The sequence below is a fragment of the Microcaecilia unicolor genome, chromosome 7 (genome assembly GCF_901765095.1).
Source record: "Microcaecilia unicolor chromosome 7, aMicUni1.1, whole genome shotgun sequence".
Taxonomy (NCBI): Eukaryota; Metazoa; Chordata; class Amphibia; order Gymnophiona; family Siphonopidae; genus Microcaecilia; species Microcaecilia unicolor.
In genome coordinates this window covers 129,981,251-129,994,588 of record NC_044037.1, presented here as the reverse complement: position 1 = coordinate 129,994,588, position 13,338 = coordinate 129,981,251, and the positions used below count along the sequence as shown (strand labels likewise).

The window sequence follows — 13,338 nt, the reverse complement described above, 5'->3', positions numbered from 1 at the left end:
GCGGGACTGCGATATCGATGGCTTTTCCCGTTTGGATTACAAATTACAGTGGGAAACAATACTCGTCGCCTTCAAACGCACCAGGGTGCGTGGAAAATACTAAGAGAGATGGGCTGCGCAGATATTCCAAGAGCAGAAGAGGCAGAACATCAATCCCAGCGCAGTTCACGGAGGAAGGAGACGAGCAGCTGGCAGACGGTGGAAGGGAGGAAAAATCGCCCATCACCCTGTGCAGAGAGAGAAGAAATGGGAGAGGATGATGGTACTTGAAGCAGCGAAGAACTGAGTATGGACTTAAATCGACTATTCTTTGCACTAAGCGAGTAGAAGGTTGAAGTGCAAAAAGAGTTGGGTTCAAAGGGAAATCAAGCATAAGGGAGAAAATGTTGTTGTTTAAGTTGATAATGGGGGAGAGTTTTGTTCTTAAAGTTGTGAGATGGGATGTTATTGCTCTGAGGGTGACAAGCTTCCTTCTAGATCAAACTGGCAAGCACATTAGTCAGCCAGTTGGTGGGGGGAGTAGAGGGGGGGAAAAGAATGGGGGGGAGGGGGGATCTAGGGAAGAGGGGGGCGGGGGGTTTAAGAATTGGGTCATGGAATGTCAATGGATTAAACAACCCGGGTAAAAGAAGTATCATATTTCGGGAGATTCGTAAAATGAAATGTGATATTGTTATGCTGCAAGAGACTCATATTAGAAAACAGGAGGAGTCTCTAATCCTGAATAAAGGATTGGGCGAAGGGACAGCATTGGCCGACTCCAGGGGGAATAAAACTGGAGGGCTGGTAATATATGTGAAAGAACACTTGCAGTTTCAAAAAATGGCTGTCTATCAGGATAAGGAGGGGAGATGTCTTGCAATTAAGGGACAAATGAATAACCGCAACATTACTCTTATAAATGTGTATGCCCCAAACACTGGGCAAGAAAAATATTTTGACACGATCCGAAAGAGATTAATACCTTTTGTAGAGGGAGTGGTGATAATGGGGGGCGACTTCAATCAACCGATGGGATCACTAGACCATTCAGCAAGTCAGGGGAGAGGGGATAGATATGGTGGGCGACAATATCTCAGAATGATGCGAGAGCTGGACCTGATAGACATATGGAGAATTCAGCATCCAGGCCAGAGGCAATATACACACTTTGCACACGTACAGGGAACCTATGCAAGAATAGATGCAATTTGGGGTAGTCGGGGAATGTGGGAGGACATAAGGGAGGCAGAGATTGAAAATATACATGCCTCTGATCACGCAGCTGTATGGGTCCAATTAGATGGGTTAGGTAAACAAAGGAGGGGGCACCTATGGAGACTTAATGAATCGCTTTTAGATGAGAAGGCTGATTGTGAGGAGGTGCGGAACACTATTAAAGAATATCTTCTATTAAATGACACAGGTGATGTAACTGAGGGGATATTGTGGGATGCTTTAAAGGCGGTAGTGAGGGGGGTGCTTATTAGGAAAGGAGCCTATAAGAAAAAGAAAAGGGCAGCCCATGAACTCGAAGTGCGGAGACAGTTGGCTAGATTAGAGGCATTACATCAAAGGGAAGGGAAGTCGCAACAACTAATGGAGCTCAAATAGTGGAGAGCAAAATTACAAGAGATCCAAATGAAAACAATGTAGTATCATAGACAATTAATGCAACAGAATTTTTTTGAGTTCAGCAATAAGGCAGGTAACCTATTAGCTAGGGGGCTCCGAGAAAGAAGGATAGCAAGCACAATTACTAAAATAAAAGGACCAAAAGATTTGTTATTTCATCAAGACGGGGAGATTAGGGAACAATTTATGAGTTTCTACAGGACCTTGTACACAAAGGAATCAGCAGCTCCTGTAGAGGAGATTAGAACACATCTACAGAACCTAGGCCTAAAACGAGTCTCGGTTCCACAGAGGGAGACGTTGGAAGCCCCTATAACGTTGAAGGAAGTAGTAGAAGTTATCAAAGGCTTGAAAGGGGGGAAATCACCAGGAGTAGATGGTTATACAGCCAAATATTATAAAATCTTCCACCAAGAATTAGGCCCGCTATTAGTCAGGTTGGGCAATGCTTGTTTTGCTGACAGGGGACTCCCATCTAGTATGCAGGAAGCAGGGATTACAGTACTATTAAAACCGGGGAGAGATCCTACCTTATGTGGCTCTTATCGCCATCCTTGTTGAATGTAGATGTGAAAATATTAGCCAAAGTTATGGCGGATAGGTTAAGTGGGATTTTGCCATCACTCATTCATGAAGACCAATCGGGCTTTATCCAAAATAGGCAGGTGGCAGACAATATTAGGCGGACTTTAAACCTGATGGGGGGGGCCCAGAGACGAGGGGACTCTATGACGCTCTTGACGATAGACGCTGAAAAGGCGTTCGATAGAGTGGAATGGGAATATTTATGGGAAGTCATGACGGAAATGGGATTGGGGCGGCCCTTTATAACTTGGGTGAAAGGGTTATATGAAAAGCCAGTGGCAAAGATAAAGGTTAATGGGGGCTGGTCAAATACACTCAATATTCAGCGGGGAACGAGACAGGGGTGTCCCCTCTCCCTGTTACTGTTTGCCATATCCATTGAACCTCTAGCACAGCGAATTAGAGACTTAGGAGAGGTGAAAGGAGTCAAAATGGGAGGGAGAGAGCATAAAATTGCCTTATTTGCCGATGACTTATTGTTTTATATTGGATCACCCCTGACAACTTTACCGGTGCTTATTCAGGAACTGAATTTCTTTGGGAAAATGTCTGGATTTAGAGTGAATTTTGATAAATCTGAGCTCATGGGCATAACAGTAACGGGTCAGGAGGCAGAACAACTGAGGGGGAGATCTGTTTTCAGATGGACGGACTCCAGTTTTCGCTATCTGGGCATACAGATCCCGAGAGACCTTGACACTTTATATCAGCTGAATTATGTCCCACTTATAGCAGCAATTCGGAAGGATCTTAGCAAGTGGAAAACAGGGTGGCTATCGTGGTGGGGCCGCATAGCGGCAGTCAAAATGAACATACTACCTCGATTGTTGTTTCTCTTTCAGACATTGCCAATTAACGTCCCTAAGGGGGAGTTGCAGAAAATACAGACAGAACTGGGAGAATTTATTTGGGGAGGAAAGCAGGCACGACTGTCCCGGAAAATAATGTGGGGGACGGTAGAGCAGGGAGGGAGAGGAATGCCTAACATTTTATGGTATTACTGGGTGGCTCAACTTAGGCAAATTGGAGTCTGGAGCAAGGTCGACCTCTCTCCCGCAACCAGACTTGAGCAGATTTTTGTTCAAAAAGGGAGATTAGATGCACTACTATGGGGCGCCTACCTAGAAAACGATTATAAGAATTTGACATTAAATCCATTTCTCTCTCACTTGCTCTTACTATGGGGGAGAATCAAACAGAAATTAAGAGGGTCACAACATAAATCCACTTACGCATGGTTAACACAAGAGCCCGGGTTTGAAGGAGGGCAAGAGAATAAGATATTTAAATCATGGTTTGATAAGGGTCTGATCAGATTTCGGGAACTAACAACAGAGGGACAACTTAAGACATTTGAGGTACTTAGGGAGGAATACAATCTACCTGAAACTGACCGGTATGCTTACCTCCAAGTCAAAAGCTATATGGTGAAGGCCAGCTGGCATAAAGGTAATTGGCTAGAGAATGAAAAATTTGAGAATTTATGGAAGAGCATAATCTGGGGAAGTAAAGGAATCTCCAAACTGTATGAGCACATCAGAGGAACTGAATTTGTAAAGTTGTCTTATATGAAAGCATGGGAGCAAGATCTTAATACAGAGTTCAGTGAGGGGGAGTGGAAGAAAATGTGCCTGGAGGTTAAAAAAGCATCAGTATGTGTACTAATCAAAGAAAATGCCTATAAGGTCATGAGCAGATGGTACTATACCCCAGATAGAATAAGAGCTATGTTCCCAGGAACGCTAGATACATGTTGGCGCTGTGAGGGAGGGAGGGGGACATACTATCACATATGGTGGGAATGTCCGAAAATACAGGAGTTTTGGAAATTGATTTCAGAACATATAACCCTAGCAACAGGGGTTCAGTTTTTACACGATCCCAAGTGTTGTTTACTGGGCTACGAGAATAGGAAAGGGAAGAAATGGCAATGTAGACTCAAACGATTATGCCTAGCAGCAGCAAAATCAACCATAGCAGTGAAATGGAAACAGAAGCAGGGGCCCACAGGTCAAGACTGGAAATCAAAATTGCATATGATGATGGGTTTAGAAAAACTAACTGATAGACGCCGGGGACACTATAATCCAAAGGCAGAAGAATGGCTACACCTAGAAAGGGTTGTGGGAGGGGGCGGACAAGAGATAAAGGATACAGCTACATGAGGAACACTGTGGGAGGGAGGAGGGGGGTTGGGAATGACAGGGGGGATAAAGGGAGGGGAGGGGGAAGGGGGGGAAATAAAAGGAAAAATCGGATCAAGGGGGAGTTTATATGTAGATGTTTCAGCTTTTGTATATTACAAGAGGCTAAGTCTCTCTGAATTTGTTATCTTGAGTTGTTAATAAAAGCTTTTGCAAATAAAAAAAAAAAACATACAACCAACGCGGAAATATAATCATGCGGAACAGATTAATTCTGCCACTAAGCGGGAGCGGTAACGCATGCCAAACAACAAGTTGCTGTTTAGTAACCCGCAACAAAAAAATCAACATTTATTCTATATAAAGCCTTAAGATCACTAGGTAACAGTATACCCAAGTACCGGAAAAACCCCGGGGCCCACTTTAAAGGAAACTCTCCCTCCTCTCCCTCCAAACTAGTGCGAACCTCTGAACTAGTCGGCAAACCCTCCGACTTTTGCATATTCAGTCGAAATCCCGAAAACGAACCGTATTCTCTAAAACTTTCCAACAGTCCCAGGATAGTTATTTTAAGACTGCTTTATTATCATCATAAGATAGAGATATTGTCTGCTCTCCGCAGTGGTAAAATCCAGGATTATGAAGGCCATAAGGTCTTATGTTTTCAAGACTACCCTACCAAAGTCTCTCTTCAGCATAAACAGTTTTCTCCGCTTTCTGGCGTGTTAGAATGTATGACTAAATTTGGGGATTTTTCAGGCTTTATGTTAAATCTCGACAAATCAGAGGCATTGCAGAGGGAAGGGGATCAAGGTATGGCTTGGCAGGGACATTATCCATTGAAATGGGCCAGCAAACCTTTTTGAAATTTGGGGGTGTTAACTATGGAGACTTCAAGACTCTATCTTTTGAATGTCGACAGGTTGTTAAAAGACGCCAAGCTTGATTTTGAGAAATGGAGTCATTTACCTTTATCCTTAATGGGTAGGATACATTTCTTTTAAATGATTATTTTTCCTTGCTGGCTCTATGTTTTACAGTTTTGTGGAAAGATCTACAATTGTTAAACAGGATATGTAGGAAATTTTTGTGGGGGGGAGGAGGGGAAAGAAATTGAAAATACTTCTACAATATCTTTATGATTCCTGGCCGCAAGGAGGTTTAGGTTTACCTTGCCTTAGGCACTATAATCAGGCTTGTCTTCTGCGGCATCTTAGGGATTGGTTGTTTGGTAGTGAGCAGTTTACTCCCACGTGATGGGAAAAGGAATTGTTTACACCTTGGCATTTACATTTTCTTTTGCATTCCCAGACAAAAAAATTGCCTCATTCTTGTCGTAGGAGTGTATTGCTGCAGCCACTAAGGGGCATTTGGCTGGCTCTTTTGAATTGTTGGAATCAGAACACCAATGTTAGTGATTTATTGTCATGTAGGGATCTGTTTTGCTTGAGCATTTTCTCAATGAGTGAGATGTTTTCTCTTCTTTTCAGGATTTACAGCAGAGGCTCTCTCTAACACACATGGATTATTTTGCGTATTGCAGTGATGATCCTAGGTCGGCTGCCACCCGGGGCGGATTGCCGATGCGCCCCCCCCCCAGGTGCATTCTTGGCTGCTGGGAGCAGCCGCGCGGCTCTCGGCTCCGCTGGCTCCCTGCTCCCTCTGCCCCGGAACAGGAAGTAACCTGTTCCGGGGCAGAGGGAGCAGAGAAACAGCGGAGTCGACAGGCATGCGGCTGCTCTCTGCATCCCTCCAGCGGCGTGCACCCGGGGCGGACCGCCCCCACCACCCCGCCCTTGCTACACCGCTGGCATATCGGCAGCTGCACCACTATTATACTAGCTTAGATCACAGGGCTGTGCATACAAGGCAAAGTCAGAAACTTCAAGATTTTTTACAAGGAGATATTTTTGGTCAGGTTTCTGTATCAGGTTTACATAGAGCCTTGGTTTCTCTTCTCCCTCCCCCAGAGTATGGTCCTCTTAAGAAGGCTTGGAGCACAGACCTTGAGTAGGAACTGAAAGGGGTGCTTTTTAAAAACTTGATTAAAGCTATTCCATAGCAGGTTGGAAATGCCGAACTTCAGGAGAGTTAATACTGAATACGCCACAGAGCATATATATCACAATATCAGGCTGCTAGAGCAGGTTGGGTGCTTGTTGGTCAATGTCCCAAATGTCAGTTTTTGCTTATTAATCTGTTATGCTTGCTGACTGTTATGTAACCACTTGATGTCTTTGTCTAGACTTGCTGTTTAGTTGTTAGATGTTGGGTTTCTTTTGATCCTGAATAAAAGCCGTTAAACCATAAAAATATCTGTAAGCATGAGGGCTATTGAGGTGATGCACATTCAGAAACAGTAGGTATTTCCCTGTCTATGGAGGGCTATCCATTTAAAATAAAATATGAACCTGGTGCCCTGGATTAAAGTCCACTGCAGTGATCACTAGGCTGCTCTGCAATCATGTCTGTGTGGTCATTTTCATACAAATGCTGCCAGATGTCCTTGTTTGTGTTTTTTTGGTGTTTATAATTTGGACGTTTTATTTTGGAAAATGGCTGTTCATTTTGGATATTCTCACATATTTTCAAAAAGGCCATCCCAACATTTTTCTTCAAAAATGGCTGTGAAATGGATGGGGTTTTTTGGGGGGGACATTATGAGCGGGATATCCCAATTCTGGATGTTCTTTCAAAAATGCCCTTCTAATGATATGTTCAGAATACTATTTGGCTGTATGTTAATATAGCCACAGGTATTTATGCCAGCTCTGTAGTTTGCAGACGTGCCCATGCCTAACACATATGCATATATACCTGGTTACGCTAGTAATCTGTAAAGTAGATGCCTACTCTCCCTTATAGAATAGGCTCCACATAGGCATCATCTAGGTGTCTACATGTAGGTATTTCTTTATAGAAATGCTCTCTATGTGTCTATATTTTTCTTCTTACCTAGATGTCTTCATTTTACTCAAAATCCACTTACCTTTTCACCAACAGCTCCATCAGCTCCTGGACTACCTTTGGTACCTGGATCTCCTCTGCGGCCCTATCATGAAAAAAGAAGCACTGAGTGAGGTGGTTTGGTCCTTGAAATGTACTATAAACTCAAGTGACTATATGTATCCTGTCTATATTAGGATTTATGACTTAGATAAAGGAGGCATTGTGGAAAGAGGGAATGGAACATTTATTCAGACTAATGTGATATATACATTTCCTTTCCAGGTGGAAAAAATGAATGATTTAGTTTTTAAACTTAATTTTTATTAATTTTTAGCTATCACATATAGACTTGTAAACACGGATATGTCTGCAACACTGACAAAAAAAAGAGAAAAAGCACCCTTCACCCCAGATCAACCCCTTCCCCTCAACTCACAAAAATGAGCTCTAGAGTCATACCACAAAAAAAAAAAATCTTAACTCTGATATTCTAATATTGGTGCCTCACTCTCCACACTCTCTCTTCAACTTTCTTGTGCCATTGCAACTCCATTTACATCACATATCTCACTTCAATCCACCACTTTTCCACAAAAGAGGAACAAACCCCTGCCAGCAGGCTAGCTACAACCACTTACTGGTGAGCATTAACTTTTTAGCCAGCATTACCCTGGAATCATCTCCCAGTTTAGGAGGCAGATATAGAAATAATTGTTCTGGGGGTTAAAGAGACAGATGAAAGCCTGGCTCTTCAATCAAGCCTGTATTACATGCAGTGACTGATTATCCACTCACTGTGCCCCAGGCTAGCTTAATACACACCCTGAAACCTAGGCTAGTTCCTTATATCTTATCCAACTGTATATATAATTTGCCTTCAGTGTGCCCTGTCTATATATATTTCTACTGCACATGCCCTTTTGTTTACTTATTAAGATGTATTGTACAAACAGCATTAGCATCATATCTGTGCTATTTGAATGTTCAAATGAATGCATATTAATTAAGGTGTTTCATTTGTATTGTGACATTGTATCGTATCTGTTATATGAATGTTCTTCCATGCTGCCTATAATTGTGGTATTCTTATTCTAAAAACATTTATATTTCTATTATATGATTCTTTTACAGTGCTGTTAAATGTTTATATTTCTGATACTGTTTCATATTTAATCATATTACTAGGATTTTATTTGCCATCTCACAGCTTACCTCACTGATTGTATTCAGAGTCATTTTACTATTATGTATACTAATATAACAAAATGTAAATTTTATGTCAAACTGTCTCTGTTATATACCGCCTTGAACGAATCTCTTCATAAAGGCAGTTAATAGAGCCTAAGAAATAATAAATAATAATTAATAAATCCCTAACGAACCCTCCCACTTTTAAAACTGGTTATCCTATATAATAATTCTCTCCATCAACGTTCTAATGTGGGACTGCCTGTGTCCGTGCCTCCTGAGTTAGGCTCCGAAGCCCGGATGATGTCACTCACAACTGATTCAAAGGCAAGAGGAGGAGTAGGGAAACACGTGGAGCAAGTGGCAGGGAGCGGCGCAACAAAAACTGCAAGCATGGCACCACAACCCCCCCCCCCCCCTCGGCGCATCACCAAATCAACCCCCCAAGCACATCAAACACCCCTCCCCCCACCTGAAGCACATCTACACCCCCCACATACACACATGTCACTCCCTCCCACCGAGATCCACACTGCACCCTCCCTCCGATTTCAACACCCCCCCTTCCGCGTTACTGACCCCTGGACCCCCCTGCCATGACACTCTCGACCCCTCACCCGCCGCCGTCGCATACCTGTGCTGACGGGGGACCCCAATCCCCGACAGCCGAAGTCCGCTTCTCGACTGCGTGGCGTTGCTTGAAGAATGAACTGATCAAGTTTCTGTGCATGCGTCTGACATCAGACACATGCACAGAAAGTTGATCAGATTCAGCAAGCAAACAATGCTGGCGCAGACGAGAAGAGGACTTCGGCTGTCGGAGGTTGGGGTCCCCCATCAGCACAGGTATGCGACAGCAGAGTTGGGGGAGGGTTTTCGCCGGAAAGGGGGGGGGGGGGGGTCGAGAGGGTTGCGGCAGGGGGGTCCAGGGGTCAGTAACGCGGAGGGGGGGTGTTGAAATCGGAGGGAGGGTGGAGTCTGGAACTCGGTGGGAGGGGCATGAGAAGGCCTTGAACTGGAAGGAAGGAAGGAGAAGGAAGGAAGGGAGGGGGGTGTGGGTCTCACAGGGGACAGAGCGAGACAGCGAGAGAGGGTTGGGGAATTACCTTGCTAGCGCCCGTTTCATTTCCTACCGAAACGGGCCTTTTTTACTAGTTACTTAAATAATTTTTTAGCACTTGTCTAACAGTCAGGCATAATTCTTTCAAAACCTGCTTACATAAACTTGTGCTGACAGATTGCTGTTCTAGCTTCATAGAGTTCTATTGAAGCAGCAACTTGATTCCAATTTATATGTCCATCCAGGGGTATAGCTATTTGGGGCCACGGGGGCATGGGCCCCCATAGATTTGGCCCTGCCCCCCCGCCGCCAACCCTCCCCCTCCGCTGTCAGGTACCCTTGCTGGCGAGGGTCACCAACGTCCGCCAGCCAAAGTCCTCTTCTCCAGCACGGCCACGTTGCTGATCTGCAAGGGCAGGCTTCTGTTTCTTGTATGTGCAGGACGTCAGACTCACAGAAACAGAAGCCTGCCCTTGCGGATCAGCAACGCGGCTGCGCTGGAGAAGAGGACTTTGGCTGGCGGGGGTTGGGGACCCTTGCCAGCAAAAGGTACCTGACGGCGGCGGCGGGGGAGGGTTGGCGGCGGGGGGAAGACAGGATCGACAGTGTCGCGGCTCTGATGTCACTCTGGTGTTGGTGAGCTCTCGAGTTTTCCCGAGCTCCCCTAGGCCCAGGAAATAACCGAGCACCCCGAATCTTCACCCGCGGCGACCGCCGTTCACCGAGGGTTGAGCCCTCAGCTGCGGGCGGCCAGCAGGACTGCTGGAACCACGGGGTGACGGCTGGCCTGGCGGGATGTGGGTACAGAGTCCTTGGTGAGCGTAACTTAGCCGGGCGGCTAGCTACGCACTGGGAACGGATACCGTCTACGGAAGTGACTAGCAGGACGGCTAGCTGACAACAGGAACAAGCACAGTCTTGGAAGAAGCTAGCAGGACGGCTAGCTGTCACGAGGAACAAACACAGTCTTGGAAGTGGCTAGCAGGACGGCTAGCTGTCACGAGGAACAAACACAGGCTTGGAAATAGCTAGCAGAGCGGCTAGCTGCCACGAGGAACAAACACAGTCTTGGAAGTGGCTAGCAGGACGGCTAGCTGTCACGAGGAACAAACACAGCCTTGGAAATAGCTAGCAGGACGGCTAGCTGTCACGAGGAACAAACACAGTCTTGGAAATAGCTAGCAGGACGGCTAGCTGGCATGAGGAACAAACACAGCCTTGGAAATAGCTAGCAGGATGGCTTCAAACAACAAAACGGAAGCACTGGATCCCCTCCGTGCTTCCGTTTAAATCCCCCGCTAGTCCTGGCAGGCGAACAGCTGGAACCAATCCTCTCCGCCCAGGCCGGCAGTGAGGACCGGATTGGTCCTCTCGTCCGATGGGCGGAGTTCCCACGTGGATGCGCCAATCCGGCGCAAGTGGGCGGAGCCTCCTTGCTGGTCCTGCTGCCGCGAGGAGGACGCCGACGCCGGCGCCGCCATCTTGGCCGGCGGATCTCCTTCTCCGAGGCCGGCGTTAGTTCTTCTGGATCGCCGGCCTCGGAGCAACTTGCAGTCGCGGCGATCCCCGTGGCAGCCTTCCCCCGACGCCCCGCATCCCACGGGCGCCCCAGCCTCCCGCTCCGGCCCGCGGACCGCCAGGTAAGGGCCCAGAACGGGACAGTATCCTCCCCGGAAGACCCCTTCCTCCGGGGCCCGGGTTTGGACGGATATCGGGCGTGGAAGGCTTTGACCAATTCTGGAGCATGCACATTAGTCACGGGTTCCCAGGAATTATCTTCGGGGCCAAAAGATTTCCATGATAACAAATAATACAGTCTTCCCCGCCGCCACTTTGAGTCGAGAATCTCTCCTACCTCGTACTCCGGGTCCGGGGCCACCTGGAGATCCTCTTCTTGGGCTGGATGCGGGTGCCACCCGGACTCCCGGAACCTTTTCAATAGCGAGATATGGAAGGCGTTATGTACTCGTAGGGTGGCGGGTAACCGCAATCGATACGTTACCGGCCCAATTCGTTCTTGGATTGCATATGGTCCCGCATATCGAGGTCCCAGTCTTCGGGAAGATCCCCGGAGTCTCAGATGTTTCGTGCTTAACCATACTTTCTGTCCTGGTTGAAGCACGGGAGCGGGCCGCCGATGGCGGTCAGCAAAGATCTTGTCCTTGGTCGTGGTTTTCTGTAATTGTTCCCTAGCCATCTTCCAGACCTCTTGTAGGTCGGCTATGACTTGGTCCCCCGCCGGGGTCATGGCGGTAGCCAGGAACGGCCCAGGAAGCCGGGGATGTCGTCCATATACCAGGAAGAACGGGGACTGCCCGGAGGATGAGTGGTCACTTTGGTTATAAGCGAACTCGGCCCAGGAGAGTAGAGAAGCCCAGTTATCTTGTCGTTGGTTGACAAAGGCTCGTAAGAATCCTTTCAGGGTTTGGTTAATCCTCTCAACCATGCCGTTGGTTTGAGGATGGTAAGCGGATGAAAAATGGTTCTCCACCCCCAAGGCCGTGCACAAAGTTCTCCAGAAGTGGGAGGTAAATTGAGGCCCCCGGTCACTGATAATCCGAGTGGGCAGTCCATGTAGTCGAAAAATGTGGTGAATGAACGCTTGAGCTAGAGAAGCGGCCGACGGAAGGTTCGTGAATGGGACAAAGTGAGCCATTTTAGAGAACCGATCTATCACCACCCAGATCACGGTATGACCCTGGGAACGAGGTAAGTCCGTGATAAAGTCCATGGATATCTCCGACCAGGGGCTGGTCGGTACGGGCAGTGGTTGTAGGTCTCCCACGGGGGGTCCTCCTACTGGCTTGGTTCGGGCACATACCGGGCACGAGGTAACAAACTGGAGGATATCTCGTCTCATCTGTGGCCATCGATATTGTCTCGTGATGAATCGGAGTGTCTTTTGGTACCCGAAGTGCCCGGCCCATCTAGACGAGTGCCCCCATTGCAGAACCCTTTTCCGGTCGGCGGCCGCCACGAATTTCTGGACTTGGGCAACCTCCCCTGTGGCCGCACTGAGACAAGCGGGGTCTAACATCGGATGAGTCTCCTTAGTCTCTTCTGGTACCTCAAAGGCCCGGGAGAGCGCATCTGCCGGGGTATTCTGGGAGGCCGCCCGGAACACTAATTGAAAATGAAACCTGGCAAAGAATAATGACCACCGGGCCTGTCGGGGGTTCAGCCGCTGGGCCTCTTGGAGGTACAGGAGGTTCTTATGATCCGTGATGACCGTGAACCGGTGTTCCGCTCCTTCCAGTAAGTGTCTCCACTCCTGCAGTGCTAGTTTTAGCGCCAAGAGTTCTCTATCCCCTACCGTATAATTCCGCTCGGCAGGAGAGAATTTACGTGAAAAGAAGGAGCACGGTTGACGCCGGCCTTCGGGGTTGATCTGAGAAATGACCGCCCCGGCCCCTAGGGCGGACGCGTCCACCTCTACAATGAAAGGTTTCTCAGGGTCGGGGGTCAATAGAATAGATGCGGACTCAAAAGCCTCTTTTACCTGATGAAAAGCCGCTTGCGCCTCTGGCGGCCAATCCCTGACCCTCGCGTTCTTATGGGTGAGCGCCGTCAACGGGGTTGTCAACCTGGAGTACTGGGGAATAAATTGGCGATAGTAATTGGCGAAGCCCAGGAATCGTTGCAAGGCCTTCAGGCCCTTCGGTTGAGGCCACTCTCGAATGGCTTGAAGCTTGTCTGGCTCCATCTGTAACCCCCCTGGAAGCAGGATATGCCCCAAAAAGGGTAAGGATCGCTGATGGAAAGCGCACTTACTCAGCTTAGCAAATAGATGGGCTTGAC

General features: G+C 47.4%; 1 protein-coding gene across 3 annotated transcripts in view; it reads right to left on the bottom strand.

The window, feature by feature from the left end:
- The window catches only part of COL6A2 (collagen type VI alpha 2 chain), a 479,211-nt gene that overhangs the window by 232,205 nt on the left and 233,668 nt on the right, over positions 1 to 13,338 (bottom strand). For all 3 annotated transcript variants that reach the window (XM_030210351.1, XM_030210352.1, XM_030210353.1), the window contains exon 15: positions 7,333 to 7,395. In XM_030210351.1, coding sequence (XP_030066211.1) covers positions 7,333 to 7,395 — 63 coding nt within the window. The remainder of the gene's footprint in view (positions 1 to 7,332; positions 7,396 to 13,338) is intronic.